The sequence below is a fragment of the Papio anubis genome, chromosome 3 (assembly GCF_008728515.1).
Source record: "Papio anubis isolate 15944 chromosome 3, Panubis1.0, whole genome shotgun sequence".
Lineage (NCBI taxonomy): Eukaryota > Metazoa > Chordata > Mammalia > Primates > Cercopithecidae > Papio > Papio anubis.
The window spans coordinates 61,461,049-61,480,995 of record NC_044978.1 but is presented as its reverse complement, the minus strand read 5'-3'; the positions used below and the strand labels follow the sequence as shown (position 1 = coordinate 61,480,995).

General features: G+C 41.4%; 1 protein-coding gene across 16 annotated transcripts in view; it reads left to right on the top strand.

Annotated features, from left to right (window-relative positions):
* Positions 1 to 19,947, top strand: part of ABHD18 (abhydrolase domain containing 18) — a 70,209-nt gene that overhangs the window by 42,765 nt on the left and 7,497 nt on the right. For 11 of the 16 annotated variants that reach the window (XM_031664281.1, XM_031664283.1, XM_031664286.1 and 8 more), the window contains 7 exons: positions 1,722 to 1,800; positions 1,909 to 1,993; positions 4,449 to 4,476; positions 9,718 to 9,856; positions 12,742 to 12,831; positions 13,767 to 13,868; positions 18,007 to 18,385. In XM_031664281.1, the coding sequence (XP_031520141.1) occupies positions 1,722 to 1,800; positions 1,909 to 1,993; positions 4,449 to 4,476; positions 9,718 to 9,856; positions 12,742 to 12,831; positions 13,767 to 13,868; positions 18,007 to 18,385 (902 nt within the window). Of the gene's footprint in view, positions 1 to 1,721; positions 1,801 to 1,908; positions 1,994 to 2,346; positions 2,425 to 4,448; positions 4,477 to 9,717; positions 9,857 to 12,741; positions 12,832 to 13,766; positions 13,869 to 18,006; positions 18,386 to 19,947 lie in introns of those variants that run through there. The other 5 variants (XM_031664293.1, XM_031664294.1, XM_031664295.1 and 2 more) reach the window with 5 other exon arrangements.

Sequence of the window (19,947 nt, the reverse complement as noted above, 5' to 3'; positions counted from 1 at the left end):
TCTGCGCATTTGTGTTTTTTGTTTTCTGGCATGGATTGACTTGACTTGTAAGTATCAACATTTTAATGAGTCAGATTCTATCATATACTAAAAGTTTTTTAAAAAGACAACATAAACTATTTTATTGATTCATCAACAGCTTGTACAGCCAAGCATTTCTTTTGCAAAGAGGAAAAGTCAGAGCTATATCTAAAGAGTTATTTCTTTTGGCCAGGCACGGTGTCTCACACCTGTAATCCCAGAACTTTGGGAGGCTGCGGCGGGTGGATCACAAGGTCAGAAGTTTGAGACCAGTCTGGCCAACATGGTGAAACACCATCTCTGCTAAAAATACAAAAATTAACCAGGCACAGTGGCGTGGACCTGTAGTCCTAGCTAGTCAGGAGGCTGAGGCAGGAGAAGCGCTAGAACCCAGGAGGCAGAGGTTGCAGTGAGCCGAGATCGTGCCACCGCACTCCAGCATGGGTGACAGAGCGAGACTCTGTTCCTTTTTTTTTTTTTTTTTTTTTTTTTTTTTGAGACGGAGTCTCGCTGTGTCGCCCAGACTGGAGTGCGGTGGTACGATCTTGGCTCACTACAACCTCTGCCTCCTGGGTTCTAGCGCTTCTCCTGCCTCAGCCTCCCGAGTAGCTGGGATTACAGGCGCCAGCCCTGCCACCTGCTAATTTTATTTGTATTTTTGTAGGGCAAGGGGTTCTTCCATGGTGGTCAGGCTGGTCTTGAACTCCCCAACCTCCAGGTGATCACCTTCCTCAGCCTCCCAAAGTGCTGGGATTGCCGGCGTGAGCCACTCAGCTCGGCTAATAGTTGCTTCTTTTAAGACTTGCCACCCAGCGGTGGCTCAAGCCTGTAATCCCAGCACTTTGAGCAGGCTGGCCGAGATCACGAGGTCAGGAAGATGCGAGACCATCACCGGCGTGATGAAGCCCCGTCTCTAAAATACAAAACTAGCGGGCCCGAGGTGGCGGGCGCCTGTAGTCCCAGCTACTCAGAGAGCGACAGGCGAACCGAGGCTGAGAGGCACCACGGTGAGAGGATCGACCACAGCACTCAGCCTGAAGTGACAGAAGCAAACTTCCGTCTCATTCTCATATGGTGATGTCTCTACAAGATAAGAAAATTTCTTTATGTATTTATAAAATTGTGATAGTTAACAAGGTAAAGAATAGTGACAGGCCGGGCGCGGTGGCTCAAGCCTGTAATCCCAGCACTTTGGGAGGCGAGGCGAGGCGGATCAGGAGTCAGGAGATCAGGGCCAATGCAACATCTGGTGAAACCCCATCTCTACTAAAAAATACAAAAACCTTGAGGAGGCCCGAGAAGTGGGCGGGTGCCTGTAGTCCCAGCTACTCGGGAGGCTGAGGCAGGAGAATGGTGTGAACCCAAGAGGAGGAGCTTGCAGTGAGCTGAGATCCGGCCACTGCACTCCAGCCTGGGTGACAGAGCAAGACTCTGTCTCAAAAAAAAAAAAAAAAAAAGAATAGTGACAATAAATTCTGTGTTTATGTTGTATTTAATATTTTAATATCCTAACAGAAAGCAGATTTACAATATCTTTGTAGCGTTTGGACAACTTAATTTAGTTAATTACAATTTGAATGTTAAAATTTCGACAGATCTTTTCTCTCAAATAATTTGTGTAAAATTTTTAAGAATTGAAAGTTTTTATTGAAAGCCCTTTAAAGAGAATTTTATTGATAAGTCTTTGCTTTTAAAAATAGGTTCCAATTTATTGTGCCTAAAGAATGGAACAGCAAATATAGGCCTGTATGCATTCATCTTGCTGGAACAGGAGATCATGTAAGACTTTATTATAATGCCTTAATCTCCAGATAATTTGTTAACATATTCTCCTTAACAGATGTGGCTACTGTATTCTTTTGAGTATGTGTTCTTTTCTTTCCTTAGCATTACTGGAGGCGACGAACACTAATGGCCCGTCCTATGATTAAAGAAGCCCGAATGGCTTCTTTATTGTTAGAAAACCCTTATTATATCCTTTTGTGATATCTAAGAAATATTTTGCCTTGTTTATTTATTAATATAGTTAGTCATCAGAAGAAATGATAGTAACCAAGTTTTCTAAACCAGTTAAATTTAGTCATCAGTTCAGAAAATACTTAAGAAGCAATAATCAAAAGGAGAGAAAGACTATTTCATGCCTCTTAAAAATTAACATAAGGATTGTACTTCTATTGTGCAGTAAAGAAATTGTACTTCTATTTCTTGGGAGACTTATGCTAGATTTTTAATATTAGTAAGTCAAATGTTTACTATTAAGGAAACACTCATGTTTTAAATGCATTTACAGTATCAGTTGAGGTTTAGACAGTTCTTAACTTAATTTTCAAGATGACGTCAGACTATTCACAGAAGAAGAAATGAAACTGATGCACAGATATAAAGAAATGTCCAACGTTGCTGGTAATAAATGTAGAGTTAAAACAATAATGATCAACTATTTAAAAAAAAACACAGTACTGGTGAGGCTGCTTTGAAATGGGCACTCTTGTTATTAATGACGGAAAATTAGTTCAACCATTTGGGAAAACATTTTTTACCATGTGTATCAGGAGCTTTGAAACATCATATCCCTTGACAAAATGATTTTGATTCTGGGAAATTTATTCTAAGGATAAAAACTAAGAAATAATTAAATAACAAAAACATGTTTGTATAGCTTTAGTTTAGACAGTAAACCATTAGAAATAGCTCAATGTCTAAAATAGAAATAGTTATGTAAACTGTGGTTCATAATATTGGAATTTTATGCAATTGCTTGTGTTACATTTATTTCTCTACCTGTGTTATATTTATTTCTCTACTGCTTACTACCTTTGTGACCTTGGCTATTACATAACCTTTTAGTACCTCAATTTTCTCATTGATAAATGGGAATAATCTCTTAGGTTATTGAGGTTATTAAATGATTAATACTATCTAGAACAGTGCCTGATAAATAATAAGCATTCAGTAAGTTTTAACTATTATTATTAAAAAGTTTACAATAATGTATGACAAGTATTTCTGACGTGAAAATAGGATATAGGCCAGGTGCAGTGGCTCACGCCTGTAATCCCAGCACTTTGGGAGGCTGAGGTGGGCACATCATCTGAGATCAGGAGTTCAAGACTAGCCTGGCCAACATGGTGAAACCCCGTCTCTGCAAAAAATATAAAATTAACCTGGCATGCTGGCACATGCCTGTAATCCCAACTTCTCAGGAGGCTGAGGCAGGAGAATCACTTGAATCCAGGGGACAGGTTGCAGTGAGCCAAGATCACACCATTGCACTCCAGCCTGGGCAAAAAGAGTAAAACTCTGTCTCAAAAAAAAAAAAAAGAAAAGAAAATAGGATATAGACTCTATGGTGTGGCACAGGTATGCAAAAAAACTAAAAACGAAATCCAAAGCAAAAACTGTGCATTGGCCTGGCACGGTGGCTCAACACCTGTAATCCCAGCACTTTGGGAGACCGAGGCAGGAGGATCACCTGAGGTCAGGAGTTTGAGACCAGCCTGGACAACCTGGCAAACTCATCTCTACTGAAAATACAAAAATTAGCTGGGTATGGTGTGCGTTGCCTGTAATCCCAGCTGTAGCAGGGCTGAGGCAGGAGAATGCTTGAACCAAGGGCAGAAGTTGCAGTGAGCTGCCTGCACTCCAACCTGGAGTGACAGAGCAAAACTATGCCTCAAAAAAAAAAAAACTGTACATAAAGAGAAATGTACCAAAATGTAATCTGGTTGTCTGTAGATTAAGTAGTTGTTCTTTAATCTGCTTTTTAGCCGGGCACGGTGGCTCAAGCCTGTAATCCCAACTTGGGAGGCGAGGGCAGGCCCGAGGATCAAGGTCAGAGATTGAGACCATCCTGGCCGACCGCGGTGGAAAACCCGTCTCTACTAAAAAAATACAGAAAACTAGGAGGCGAGGTGTGAAGCCTGGACCCAGCTACTCGGGGAGGCTGAGGCAGAATAAGAAGTAAACCGGAGGCGGGCTTGCAGTGAGCTGAGATCCAGCCACTGCACTCCAGCCTGGGAAACGAGGCAGACTCCGTCTCAAAAAAAAAAAAAAAAAAAAAAAAAAATCTGCTTTTTAGTACTTTTTGGATTTTCTATAATAAAAATTATATAAATGAAAAAATCAATAAACTTCATTTAAAATTTAAATGGAAGATTGTACAACCCTGTTAATTTACTGAAAACATTAATAGGTATACTTTATTGGCTGAATTATGTGATATATGATGATATCAATAAAGCTGGGGTTTTTTTTAATAAAAAGGAAAATAATTAAGTTGAAAATTTAAGAACTTCTAAACAGCCTACTTAAGAGAATTAGAATGGAGTTATTTCAGTATTAAATTGTAGAAAATTTAACTACTTAATGTACTCTCAAACAAAATTATTTAATTATTTTAAAACTTTCTCTTTGACCCACATTCTTAAATGGCTGCAGGAAACCCAAGGACCAAGTGTAAGTATATAACACCTTCATTTTTGCAGTCTTTTTACCAAATATCCAGCAGTATTAAAATGTTGGTTGCCTTCAGTTAACCATTTCTAAATTGAATATCTAAATATTATGGGGGGGAGTTCTGTTATAAAACTGTAGTATGAATACTGACTTTAATTTTTATTTTTAAGATTTTTGCATTTTAATGTCTGTTAAGGAAATACAATAAAAAATTTTAATAGGTAGACTTAATATATAGTTTAGTTGTGAAACTGTAAATGAAGAAATGATAAAACCCTTTCCTTTTTTGGTTTTTATTTTTTGCTTTTTTTTTTTTTTTTTTTTTTTGAGACGGAGTCATTCCATCACCCAGGCTGGAGTGCACTGGTGCGATCTCAGCTCACTGCAAACTCTGCCTCCTGCATTCAAGCGATTCTCCTGCCTTAGCCTCCCAAGTAGCTGGAATTATAGACATGCACCACCACACGCAGCTAATTTTTGTATGTTTAGTAGAGATGGGCTTTCACCATGTTGGTCAGGCTGGTCTCAAACTCTTAACCTCAAGTGATCCGCCCACCTTGGCCTCCCAAAGTGCTGGGATTACAGGCGTGAGCCACCGTGCCCAGCCTACCTTTCCCTTTTTAAGATACATTTACATTGTGTAATTAGACACTTTATTCTTACAATGAATAGTATAGAAAATCTGAAGATAGGCCCGGCGCGGTGGCTCACGCCTCTAATCCCAGCACTTTGGGAGGCCGAAGTGGGCGGATCACAAGGTCAGGAGATCAAGACCACAGTGAAACCCCGTCTCTACTAAAAATACAAGAAATTAGCCGGGCGCGGTGGCGGGCCCCTGTAGTCCCAGCTACTCAGGAGGCTGAGGCAGGAGGACGGCGTAACCCGGGAGGCGGAGCTTGCAGTGAGCCGAGATCGCGCCACTGCACTCCAGCCTGGGTGACAGAGTGAGACTCTGTCTCAAAAAAAAAAAAAAGAAAACCTGAAGATAAACTTTCTCTTTTCATTCTTTTAAAATGATAAACTTCAAGGCGTTTCCATAATCTATACTGTGTTTCGTTTGGTTTATTCAATAAATATTTGAACCTAGACCCTGGGAATACTGCAACAATAAGACAACATTTTCTCATAAAGTTTGTATTGTAGTGTGGATGATAGATAACAATAAATAAGGTGATTTCAGATTTTTAGCAATACCCAATGAATGAAGTAAAGCAGGGCAATTGTATAAAGAGTAATATGGGGTGCAGTGTAGTAACAGTATTATATATGAAAACATAATATAATGAGAAGGAGCCACCTGCATGAAGACTTGGAAGAAGATCAGCCACAGAGAAGGAAAAGTAAATGAAAAGCCCCATGTAAGCATCAGGAGGGGAGAGTAGTACAAGATGAGGTCAGAAAGATAGGCAAGGGCCGGGTGCAGTGGCTCACACCTATAATCCCAGCACTTTGGGAGGCCAAGGTGGGTGGGTCACTTGGGGTCAGTAGTTCAAAACCAGCCTGACCAACATGGTAAAACCCTGTCTCTACTAAAAATAAAAAAATTAGCCAGGTGTGGTGGTATGCACCTATAGCCCCAGCTACTGGGGAGGCCAAGGCGGGAGAATCACTTGAACCCAGGAGGCGGAGGTTGCAGTGAACCAGTACCATGCCGCTGCACTCCAGCCTAGACCACAGAACAAGACTCCATCTAAAAAAAAAAGACAAGGACCAGATTGTGAAAGGCCATCATGCTTTGAATGTGAATGATCTGAAAGTGCAATGGGAAGTGTCTAGAGGACTTCAAGCAGATGAGTGGCCTGATTTATATTTTTTAAGACCTACTTTGGTTTACTGGGGCAAGAATAGCAACAGAGAAAACAAGCCGGGCGCGGTGGCTCACGCCTGTAATCCCAGTACTTTGGGAGGCCAAGGCGGGTGGATCACAACGTCAGGAGATCGAGGCCATCCTGGCTAACACGGTGAAACCCCGTCTCTACTGAAAAATACAAAAAATTAGCCGGGGGTGGTGGCGGGTGCCTGTAGTCCCAGCTGCTGGGGAGGCTGAGGCAGGAGAATCACGTGAATCCGGGAGGCGGAGCTTGCAGTGAGCGGAGATCATGCCACTGCACTCGAGCCTGGGCAACAGAGTGAAGACTCCGTCTCAAAAAATTAAATAAATAAATAAATAAATAAAGCAACAGAGAAAACAAATAGGAAACTATTGCAATGATGCAGGAAAGAGTAGTGACTTTAGGTAGCAGTGGAAATGGAGAGAAGTTTTCCTGGGTTCAAGATATATTTAAGTTTAAATATTAGGACTTGTTTATGAATTGGATGTTGTGGGAGGGAAATCAGAAGTTCTGGGCCGGGCGCAGTGGTTCACGCCTATAATCCCAGCAGTTTGGGAAGCCAAGGTGGGCAGATCACAAAGTCAGGAGATCAACACTATCCTGGCTAACACCCTGAAACCCCATCTCTACTAAAAATACAAAAAAGCCGAGCCTGGTGGCAGGCGCCTGTAGTCCCAGCTACTCGGGAGGCTGAGGCAGGAGAATGGCGTGAACCCAGGAGGCGGAGCTTGCAGTGAGCCGTGATCACCCCATTGCACTCCAGCTTGGATGACAAGCGCGAAACTCCATCTCAAAAAAAAAAAAGCCAGAAATGGTGGTGCACACCTGTAGTCCCAGCTACTCAGAAGGCTGAGATTGAGAATCACCTGAGCCCGGGAAGTCGAGGCTGCGGTGAACCATGATCAAGCCACTTCATTGCAGCCTGGGCAATGAGAGTGAGACCCAGTCTCAAAAAAAAGAAAAAAGAAATGGTTTGCAATTTAAATCACAGATACTTCTCTCTTGCGCATTCTTTCTTTTTAAAAAGCCATCTTAAGTCCGTTTTCATCAAAAATGCTGAAACAATTTGAGACCGAGTCTACCGTTATAAATAACCACTGTCCCAGAATTTCATATCAGTAACTTCTAAAAGAGCAAACTGGGAGACCTGAGAATTCAAGGCTCCCATACAAGGCTAAAAGAAAAAGTTGGGGAAATTGTGTAATCATAAATAGAAAAATGACTTGAGGATAGGAAACAAAGATAAGAATAAATGGGTTTTTTTTCTGATGAAGCATGACTATGATCTGTTTGGATGAAGGATAGCATAGTTTCCATAAACAGAAACCCTACCTTCTGGACTTAGAGCTCTGAGAGAACTTGGTAGGACAGTGGAAGTAAGGTCTTTGGGAGCCAAGATTTTGTTTTTCACGTTTGGCATTCCTTCTGGCACCTGGTTCTTTGCACATATTATGTGTAGGCATATGATAAATAATCATTGGTAAAATGAATTTTTGTAACTTTGGCAAGGTTTCATCCAGTAACCAGTTATGTGTGTCTTAATACAAGTTGCATTTTGAAAAGCAGATTCTAATTTGGTCATTTTAGTGATAAAATAAAATATATTTATTTCAATCATTATATACGGATGGTTCTAGGACCCAAAAGGATATATTTAAATACTTTTTGTTTGTTTGTTTGTTTTTGTTTGAGATGGAGTCTCACTCTGTCACCCAGGCTGGAGTGCAGTGGCATGATGTCTGGCTCACTGCAACCTCCACCTCCTGGGCTCCAGTGATTCTCCTGCCTCAGCCTCCTGAGTAGCTGAGATTACAGGCACGTGCCACCACACCTGGCTAATTTTTGTATTTTTAGTAGAGACAGGGTTTTACCCTGTTGGTCAGGCTGGTCTTGAACTCCTGACCTCGTGATCTGCCCGCCTTGGCCTCCCAAAGTATTGGGATTACAGGTGTGAGCCACTGCACCCAGCTTAAGTACTTTTTATAAGGAAATATACTTCTATATAAAATTAGCTTCTAAAAATGAAATTCCAGTTGAATTGGTCTTTATTTAAAACATGTATATTTATAAAAATGTATTTGTTTTATATTTTATTATATTCATAAATTGTGTATTTTGTGAAAATAAGCAACATATTTAAGATTTCAGTAATACATGAGCCTAGTGTTTGGTTAAATTCTTTATTTATGTTGCTTTTTTAAAAGTTATGCTTGGCCAGGCGCAGTGGCTCTTGCCTGTAATCCCACCAGCACTTTGGGAGGCCAAGGCGGGCAGATCATGAGGTCAGGAGATCAAGACCACAAGGTCAGGAGATCAAGACCATCCTGGCTAACACGATGAAACCCCGTCTCTACTAAAAATACAAAAAATTAGCCGAGCGTGGTTACAGGCGCCTGTAGTCCCAGCTACTTGGGAGGCTGAGGCAGGAGAATGGCCTGAACCCCGGGAGGCGGAGCTTGAAGTGAGCCGAGATCACGCCACTGCACTCCAGCCTGGCTCCATCTCAAAAAAATAAATAAAATAAAATAAAAGTTATGCTTTAAGCCTGGGCGTGGTGGCTCACACCTGGAATCCCAGCACTTTGGGAGGCCAAGGCAGGCGGATCACTTGAGCTCAGGAATTCAAGACCAGTCTGGCCAACATGGTGAAACCCTGTCTCTGCTAAAAATACAAAAATTAGCCAGGCGTGGTGGCGCATGCCTGTAATCCCAGCTACTCAGGAGGCTGAGACAGGAGAATCGCTTGAACCCAGGAGGTGGAGGCTGCAGTGAGCCAAGATCATGACACTGCACTCCAGCCTGGGCAGCAGAGCAACACTGTCTCAAAGAAAAAAAAAAAGTTATGCTTTAAATTCTATTATAATAATTTCAGTAAAGATTATGTGCTATAGAACAGGAACACATTTTTTGTTAAGTTTTAGGTGATTTGATGTGTAATCCAATGTTAGCAGCTGTCTAATTCCTTTTTCTCTTTTCTTTTTTCGAGACAAGGTCTCACTCTGTTGCCCAGGCTGGAGTACAGTGGTGCAATCTCAGCTCACTGCAGCCTCTACCTCCCAGGTTCAAACGATTTTCATGCCTCAGTTTTCCACGTAGCTGAGATCACAGGCATGCGCCACCATGTCCTGCTAATTTTTGTATTTTTAGTAAAGACAAGGTTTCACCATGTTGCCCAGTCTTGTCTTGAACTCCTGACCTCAAGTGATCCCCCTGCCTCAGCCTCCCAAAGTGCTGGGATTACAGGCATGAGCCACCACACCTGGCCCTAATTCCAATTTATTACATTGTTTTACTTAACTATCTGGTCCTTTAAAAGAAATACATGAAGTCTGGCAGCCTGTTGTAAATTTGCATATATTAGCATGTAAATACATAAAATAATCATTTTCTATTTTGTTTTGTGAGGGTAGAAGGTCCAGCTTAAAAAATGTGTCTGACCTTTTTGTGATGGGAGGAGCTCTTGTTTTAGAATCTGCAGCTCTCTTGCACTGGCTAGAGAGGGAAGGTTACGGCCCTTTAGGAATGACTGGAATATCCATGGGAGGACACGTAAGCCTTTTTATTTCTGCTTACATTTAATTATGTTTATGTTTGTAAGATCTAGAGAACCTGGTTATTTTAAAAATTCACTTTAGGTATAGAATTAGTTTTGGTAAAAGTAGGAAGCAGAAACAGATTCCAAACTCTTATTCCAATTATGAAGTAATGATGTTAATTTTTTGCATGATTTATATAGACACTGTACTATTCCACAGTTGTATCTCAGGTATTAGATTTAATATTTTATTACAAATTAATTATAAAATTTAACTTTTCAAGTCTCAAGTATAAATGCCCAATTTTGCTGTTACATTGGTCAAGATAGCTGAATTGGAAAATACTTTCCATTTATCTATCTCCCTAGTACCACCAACCTATTTTACTTTTTGTCTGCCTTTTAGAGTGTACTAAAATGGATTCCTAATTGCTTTTCTGTCTCTAGTCTTTTATTAATCTTTTTCTTTTTTTTTTTTTTTTTGAGACAGAGTCTTGCTCTGTTGCCCAGGCTGGAGTGCAGTGGCTTGATCTCGGATTACTGCAAGCTCCGCCTCCCGGGTTCATGCCATTCTCCTGCCTCAGCCTCCCAAGTAGCTGGGACTACAGGTGCCCATCACCACCCGGCTAATTTTTTGTATTTTTAGTAGAGACGGGGTTTCACCATGTTAGCCAGGATCGTCTCGATCTCCTGACCTCGTGATCCACCCGTCTCGGCCTCCCGAAGTGCTGGGATTACGGGCATGAGCCACAAAGCCCAGCCTCTTACTGATCTTTTCCTTAACCATTTCTCCTCCACACCCTAACTACAGTGATCTTTCTAAATCTTGTCTTTGTTCTGTCTTGTTCAAAACCTGCCAAAAGCTTGTGTGCACACTGGGCTCCAGCTGTGTCACATGCTAGCATCCCTCTAGTGCTCCCTTATTCTCTTTCACCTAGCTGAGTAACAGCTTACCCTTCTGTTTCAGCTGTGACACCCAGCCTTACCTCCAGACTATACTTGAAACTCTCATTAGTAACTTTTTACTGTACTTTACTGACTTGTTCAGCAGTCTGTTTTCTCCATGAAGCAGTTGAGACATAGAGGGCCAGGAATATGCTCTGATTTATTACTTGGCACATATTAGTCACTCAGTACATTTTTTAAAAATTATTAGTATTTTGTTTGTGTGTGGGCTCAAGTGATCCACACAGGTTGGCCTCCCAAAGTTTTAGGATTATAGGTGTGAGCCACTGCACCTGGCCTAAAAAATAATCATACCCCAACCTAGGCAACATAGTAGTAAGACCCTGTCTCTACAAAAAAATTGTTTAAAAAATTAGGCATGGTGGCACATCTCTGTAGTTGTGGCTACATGGGAGGCTGAGGGGGAGCCCCCGAGTTTGAGTCTGCAGTGAGCTGTGATCATACCACTGCACTCCAGATTAGGTGACCCAGACAGAAGCGAGATTCTATCTCAAAATAATAATAATTATTATTATTATATGAAGTTTCTTTATTTCTCTTGAATTTGAAAGTTAAGTTCAAAAACTTACTCAAATTTAAAACTACACTGGGCGCAGTGGTTCACACCTGTAATCCCAGCACTTTGGGATGCTGAGGCAGGCACATCACCTGAGGTCAGGAGTTCAAGACCAGCCAGACCAACATGGTGAAACCCCATCTCTACTAAAAATGCAAAAATTAGCCAGGTGTGGTGGCACACGCCTGTAATCCCAGCTCTCAGGAGGCTGAGGCAGGAGAATCGCTTGAACCTGGGAAGTGGAAGTTGCAGGGAGCTGAGATCGCGCCACTGCACTCCAACCTGAGCAACAGAGCAAGACTCCATCTCAAAAAAAAAAAAAAATTCAAAACAACTACCTGACAGTGAAACAGAAGATGGAAAAGGATTTATATTCCTACCTAGTAGTGTTTCCATTGTTATCACCTAGGTCAGGTCCTTGTAACTTTCACCTGGATTACTGCCTATTAACTGGTCTTCCTACCTCAGCTCTCCCCTTCTCTATTCAGTCCTGTAAACTACTATCATGTTACCTTCTTTGAATCACTTCTTTGACAATACTACTCCTTTGCTCAGACCTCTTTATTAATTCTCGATTATCTATAGAACAAAGGACCTCTAATCTGATCCTGATCAATCTTTCTAGCCCTACATATCTCCCTCACTCCATTGGCCACATGTGCCTATTGACCATCCCAACTGAAGCATATTGGTTATTTCCCAATGAGACCCTGTGCATTCTCACCATCTTGCCTTTGATCATACTGATTTATTTCTATGGAAGACAAGACCCTATCTTTCATTCCTCTAGAAGACTCACCCATTTCATGAAGCCTGCCTTTCCCTTCTGATTCCTGCAGCCCAGAAGGGAAAGTAACTTTTCCAGAAGATAAAGTTCTCCCTTCTCCAAAAGGGAGAGTAATTTTCCCTTCTCTAATCACACCCATTACATTATTTTATATCTATTATGTAATCTGCTTTGTGGTTCCCCGAATTCTTTGCATACTCAGTCCACCTCAATGGTCTGTTTTATAGTTGTGATTTTGCTGTATCTGAGTAAGTCACTTAAGTAATGAGTGTGTTTACCCTGCTGCCCAGCACCTACATCTCAGCATCTTTGCTCCATATTTACACAGTAGAAAGTAGCTCTCAGTGAATGGTCTTGAGGTTACTTAAAGTTTTCTATTACATTTTACTGCTTTCTAAGGGGGAAATTAAATGTTGTTGAATTTATGATTTGGGAAGTTTAATGAGGTTGCTAGACATTCTCACAAATGTTTGCAGACTTTGTGTTTATCTGACCAACTTACTGCACTGAATGCTTATTAATATTAAATATTTTTATTTTACTGAATAGAAACTCTACAGAAGCTCTCTAAACTATCTGTTATATTACAGATGGCTTCCTTAGCGGTATCCAACTGGCCTAAGCCCATGCCATTGATTCCATGCCTGTCTTGGTCCACAGCATCTGGGGTCTTCACTACGGTAATTTAATTGTAATTAATATTAGGTAGCTATATATAATTAGAGGCAATTGTTTTGGGGGTCCCCAAAACCACCCTCAGCTTTGGTGATTCATGGAAGGAATTATAGGACTCCTGAGTCGTATGATAATATAGTCGTAATCATGATTAAGGCTTAACTACAACAAAAGAAACCAAGAACAAGCTTCCGAGATTCCTCTCCTAATGGAGTGTTACAGTTCATGCTTAATTCTTCCAGCAATAATTATTGACAGTAAGTGCAAAGTGCTGTCCATCAGTGAAGCTCCCCTGAGCCTTGCAGTCCAGAGTTTTTATCAGGGGTTAGTGACTTGGATAACTTCTGCCTAGCATGCACCAAAAATTCAGAAGGAAAGCAGGTGTTCAGCAGAAACTGCATTGTTTATATAAGCAGTTTAGATACAGTGACCCAGTCTTATCTTTTAGGAAAAGTTTTATAAAAGTATAGAAAGCTGTTTATTGGTCAATTTCCCAGACTCCAGTTAAGGGCCAACCTTACATGCAGGCGAAAGATAGGCAGTCTCAGGCCGGGAGCGGTGGTTCACACCTGTAATCCTAGCACTTTGGGAGGCTGAGGCTGGTGGACCACCTGAGGTCAGAAGTTCGAGACCAGCCTGGACAACTTGGTGAAACTCTGTCTCTACTAAAAATACAAAAATTAGCTGGGCATGGTGGCACATGCCTATAGTCTCAGCTACTTGGGAGGCAGAGGCAGGAGAATCACTTGAACCCGGAAGGCGGAGGTTGCAGTGAGCTGAGATAGTGCCATTGCACTCCAGCCTGGGCAACAGAGTGAGACTTCGTCTGCCAAAAAAAAAAAAAAAAAAAGATAGGTAGTCTCACACAGTAATAATAATAAAAGTATTGGGCAAATTGCCTTATGATGTGGTTTGATCTTAATTTAGCTTATTATTTCAGGGTGTGTTGAGTAAATCAATTAATTGGCGGGAGCTGGAAAAGCAATATTATACCCAGACAGTATATGAAGAAGAAATTATTCACATGCTTGAATACTGTGGAGTAAGTATTTCACTTTCCACCCAACATTGGTGGAGGGGGGAGTTGATTGTATATTTAATGATTCAGGTTTTTAAAGAGAATAGCAAATTTTTAAAAACATAGCTAGCCGTACATACTATTTTTTAACTTCAAAAATTTTTCATTTTTTCCCGGGCATGGTGGGTGACACCTGTAATCCGAGCACCTTGGGATGCCCGAAGCGGGTTGATCACTTGAGGTCAGGAGTTTGAGACTAGCCCAGCCACACCCATCTCTAAACACCATCTCTGCCGGGCGCGGTGGCTCAAGCCTGTAATCCCAGCACTTTGGGAGGCCGAGGCGGGTGGGTCACGAGGTCAGGAGATCGAGACTATCCTGGCTAACATGGTGAAACCCCGTCTCTACTAAAAATACAAAAAACTAGCCGGGCGTGGTGGCGGGCGCCTGTAGTCTCAGCTACTTGGGAGGCTGAGGCGGGAGAATGGCGGGAACCCGGGAGGCGGAGCTTGCAGTGAGGAGATCACGCCACTGCACTCCAGCCTGGGAGACACAGCGAGACTCCGTCTCAAAAAATAAAAAAATAAAAAAAAAAAACACCATCTCAGTAAAAATACAAAAATTAACCGCATGTGTTGTTGGATGCCTGTAATCCTAGCTATTCAGGAGGCTAAGGCAGGAGAATCTCTTGAACTTGGGAGTTGTAGGTTGCAGTGAACCAAGGCTGTGCCACTGCACTCCAGCCTGGGTGACAGAGTGAGACTCTTTCTTAAAAATAAATAAATAAAAATTATTTTAAAATAAAACACAGATACAGAGAATCATGCAAAGCATATATGTGGTTTACTACATTTATTAAAAGGCAAACACACTGTAACTACTACCTAGGTCAAAAATAAAACTTGACCACCCAAACCAGAAACCCCTTCAAATGTGTCCTAATCACAAAGCCTTCCTTCCTGCATTATTAGTAATCATTATCCTTATGTTTATTCCTTCTGGTTTTAAAATAATTTTATTATCCAAATGTGTATCTGTAGACCCTATAGTTCTTTTATTTGAAGTGCCTTTAATAAGTTGCCTTCTGACAGAAAACCAAACACCACATGTTCTCACTCACAGGTGGGAATTGAACAATGAGAACACTTGGACACAGGGCGGGGAACATCACACACTGGGGCCTGTCGGGGGGTGGGGAGTTGGGGGATGGATACCATTAGGAGAAATACTTAATATAAATGACAAGTTGATGGGTGCAGCAAACCAACATGGCACGTGTATGCCTGTGTATCAAACCTGCACGTTGTGCACATGTACCCTGGAACTTAAAGTATAATAATAATCAATCAATCAATCAATCAATCTGTAAAAAAAGAAAAGAAATAAGTTGCCCTACATCCCTTTATGTTCCTTATAATTTATTTCATGAAGAATTTAGGTTATTTGACCTGTAGGGTTTCTCACAATCTAGATTTTTCTGTTTGTGTTCGCATGGTACAGTTCAGCATTTTGCTCTACATTGCCTGAAAATTGGCAGTTGGATCTAGATAAAGGCCTGATTAAACTCATTGTTTTGATTTCTTTCACAAGGCTATAGGAAACACATAATATCTGATTTTCTCTTTTTTTATGATGTAAGCCTCTACTGATGCTTAATGACTGTATCAATACATTGATGGTTGCTGATATTCTATTATTTCTTTTTCATGTATTAGTTTGAATACTTTTATAGGGAGACACTTACCTCATGTATTATTTACTTACATTGTACAGTCATGTTATGCATAACAATGCTTCAGTCACATATATAAAGTGGCCCAAAAGATTTTAATACAATATTTTTACTATACCTTTTCTTTTTCTTTTTCTTTCTTTCTTTTTTTTTTTTGAGATGGAGTCTTGCTCTGCCGCCCAGGCTGGAGTGCAGTGGCACAGTCTCTACTCACTGTAACCTCCACCTCCTGGGTTCAGATGATTCTCCTGCCTCAGCCTCCCAAGTAGGTGGGATTACAGGTACCCACCATCACACCTGGCTAATTTTTATATTTTAGTAGAGACAAGGTTTCACTATGTTGGCCAGGCTAGTCTTGGAACTCCTGACCTCAAGTGATCAACCCACCCTCGGCCTCCCAAAGGGCTGAGATTACAGGCATGAGCCACCGTGCCTGGCCTACTGTACCTTTTCTATGATTAGATATACAAATACTTACAATTGTGTTACAGTTGCCTACAGTATTAAGTATAGTAACATGTTGTATAGGTTAGTAACCTAGGAACAATAGATTACACCATATAGCTTAGGTGTGTAGTCAGCTATACCATCTAGGTTTATGTAAATACATGGTGATGTTCACACAACAATGAAACCACCTAATGATGCATTTCTCAGAACATATCCCATCATTAAACAACACATAACTGTATTTACAAGTCCTTAAACTTAGAATACAGTTTTGAGACTTTAACAGGCAATATTTCTTTTTTTTCTTGATTTTTTTTTTTTTTTTTTTTTTTTGAGACACCCAGGCTGGAGTGCAGTGGCACGATATCAACCTACTGCAACCACTGCCTCCCAGATTTAAGTGATTCTCCTGCCTCAGCCTCCCAAGTAGCTGGGATAACAGGCACACACCACCATGCCCGGCTAATTTTTGTATTTTTATTAGAGACAGGGTTTTGCCATGTTGGCCAGGATGGTGTTGATCTCCTGACATCATGATCTGCCCGCCTCAGCCTCCCAAAGTGCTGGGATTACAGGTGTGAGCTACCACGCCCAGCCAATAATTTTTAATTCTGGTTAGTTCAACCAGAGAAAGGGATTTGGGGACGCTGGTGTCCTCTTCTGTTTGAATTTACGTTACTCATTTGTAAGACTTTTAGAAGTTCAAAGGTTAAGGCAGATCATGGATTTCAAAACTTTGGTTGTTAAAAAAAAAAAAAAAAAAAAAAAAAGATGCAGGCTAAATGATACCCTTTACTGTTAAATAGGAAACAGCAATAAACTGTAAGTCATTTATCTTAGTCCTGAGTTAAATTTTGATACCTCTTTCTTTTTTAAAAAAATTATGAGGCTGGGCATGGTGGCTCACGCCTGTAATCCCAGCACTTTGGGAGGCTGAGGCGGGTGGATCACTAGGTCAGGAGATCAAGACCATCCTGGCTAACACAGTGAAACCCCATCTCTACTAAAAATACAAAATATTAGCCGGGCGTGGTGGCAGGCGCCTGTGGTCCCAGATGCTCGGGAGGCTGAGGCAGGAGAATGGCATGAACCCGGGAGGAGGAGCTTGCAGTGAGCCGAGATTGCGCCACTGCACTCCAGCCTGGGGGACAGTGCGAGACTCCGTCTCAAAAAAAAAAAAAAATGGGCCGGGCGTGGTGGCTCAAGCCTGTAATCCCAGCACTTTGGGAGGCCGAGATGGGCGGATCACGAGGTCAGGAGATCGAGACCATCCTGGCTAACACGGTGAAACCCCGTCTCTACTAAGAAATACAAAAAATAGCCGGGCGTGGTGGCGGGCGCCTGTAGTCCCAGCTACTCGGGAGGCTGAGGCCGGAGAATGGCGTAAACCCGGGAGGCGGAGCTTGTAGTGAGCTGAGATCCGGCCACTGCACTCCAGCCTGGGGGACAGTGCGAGACTCCGTCTCAAAAAAAAAAAAAAATGGTAAATATATACAACATAAAATTTACTATCATAACCACTTTTATGTGTATAGTTCAGTGGCATTAAGTATATACATGTTGTGCAATCATCACCACCATCTATCTCCAAAACGTTTTTATCTTTTCAAACTGAAACTTACCCATTGAACAAAACTACTCATTCCTCCCTTCTCCCAGTCTCTGGCAGCTGCCATTCTCTTTTCATTGCTATGAATTTTACAGCTATAGGGACCTCATATGAGTGGAATCATACAATATTTCTCCTTTTGTGTCTGGCTTATTCACTTAAGATAATGTCTTCAGTGTTCATCCATGTTGTAGCATGTGTCAGAATTTCATTCCTTTTAAGACTGAATACTGTTTAATTGTTTGAATGTACCACATTTTGTTTATCCATTTATTCATTGATGGACATTTGTCTTTTCTCTCTTTTTTTTTGACAAAGTTGTTAATAAAACCCTATTTTATATTAAATAATGTTTTCTTTCATATGTTCAGACAGATTCTTTCAAAATGGGACAAGAGTTTGTGAAATGCTTCACTAGCAGTGCAGACAAGCTAACTAACCTTAATCTGGTTTCCAGAACTTTAAATTTAGATATAACAAACCAAGTTGTATCCCAAAAACCTGCTGACTGCCATAATTCTAGTAAAACATCTGTCAGTGCAACATCAGAAGGACTTTTATTGCAAGATACCTCTAAGATGAAGTGCTTCAATCAAACACTTTCAACCAACAAAAGTAGTTATACGAGTTGCAACCCTCAGTCATACCACCTACTTAGTAAAGAACAAAGAAGAAACAATCTTCGGAAAGAATCTTTAATATTTATGAAAGGTGTCATGGATGAATGTACTCATGTAGCAAATTTCTCAGGTACTAATTTTTATATGAAATTGAGAATATTTGCTGATGTGTAAATATTTGTGAAACATTTTAAAGGATGCTTTATAAGATAATTTTATATATTTCAAGGGTATATTTTTTTGTTGGCTCCAGAATATGTTTGCAAAGATAAGTTGCTTTACTTAAATGTATCACATTCTATCTATGAAAATTTAAGATTATCTTACTCATTAAAAAACACACTGGACAGCCGGGCGTGGTGGCTCATGCCTGTAATCCCAGCATTTTGGGAGGCTGAGGCAGGTGGATTGCTTGAGCCCAGGAGTTCAAGACCAGCCTGGGTAACATGGTAAAACCCTGTCTCTACCAAAAAAAATTACGAAAAAGTAGTCATGTGTGGTGGTGCGTGCCTGTAGTTCCAACTACCTGGGAGGCTGAAGTGGGAGGATCACTTCAGCCCAAGAAGATGGAGGTTGCAGTGAGCCAAGATCACACCACTGCACTCCATTCTGGGTGACAGAGCAAGACTCTGTCACACAGACACACAAACACACACTCTGGAGCTGGACACAATGGCTCACGCCTATAATCCTAGCACTTTGGGAGGCTGTGGTGGGAGGACCGCTTGAGCCCAGGAGTTTGACACCAGCCCAGGCAACATAGTGAGACCCTATCCCTACAAAAAATGTAAAAATTAGCTGGGTGGCCAGGCCCAGTGGCTCACGCCTGTAATCCCAGCACTTTGGGAGGCTGAGGCGGGCAGATCACCTGAGGTCAGGAGCTCGAGACCAGCCTGGCCAACATGGTGAAACCCCGTCTCTACTAAAAATTCAAAAATTAGCCGGGCATGGTGGCAGGCGCCTGTAATCCCAGCTACTCAGGAGGCTAAGGCAGGAGAATCACTTGAACCCAGGAGGCAGAGATTGCGGTGAGCCAAGATCGTGCCATTCCACTCCAGCCTGGGGGACCAGAGTGAGACTCCATCTCAAAAAATAATAATTAAATAAATAAATAAATAAATTAGCTGGGCGTGGTGGCACATGCTTATAGTCCCAGCTACTCAGAGGCTGAGGCAGGAGGATCCTTTGAGCCCAGGAATTCAAGGTGGCAGTGAGCTATGATTGCACCACTGCACCCTAGCCTCAGTGACAAAGTGAAACTCTTGTCTCCCAAAAAAAAAAAAAAAACAACAACCACTAGATTGCTGAGTGTGGTGGCATTCACCTGTAGTCCCAGCTACTCAGGAAGTTAAGGAGGGAGGATCACTTGAGCCCAGGAGTTCAAGGCTGCAGTGCACTATGATCTTGCCAGTAAATAGCCACTGCACGTCAGCCTGGGCAACATAGTGAGATCCCATCTTTAAAATAAATTATTGAGGTGATGCATACCTCATGTACTCTGATGTGATTATTATGTATTGCATGCCAGTATCAAAATATCTTACGTCATATAACCCATAAATATACTGTGTACCCACACACACAAAAGAAAGAAAGAAATTAGTTAATTTTAAAAAACCACAGTATTTTGTATCATTTTTAGAATGTTTATCTCGTACTGGAGATGAGTAATGTAGCCTATTATAGTTGATT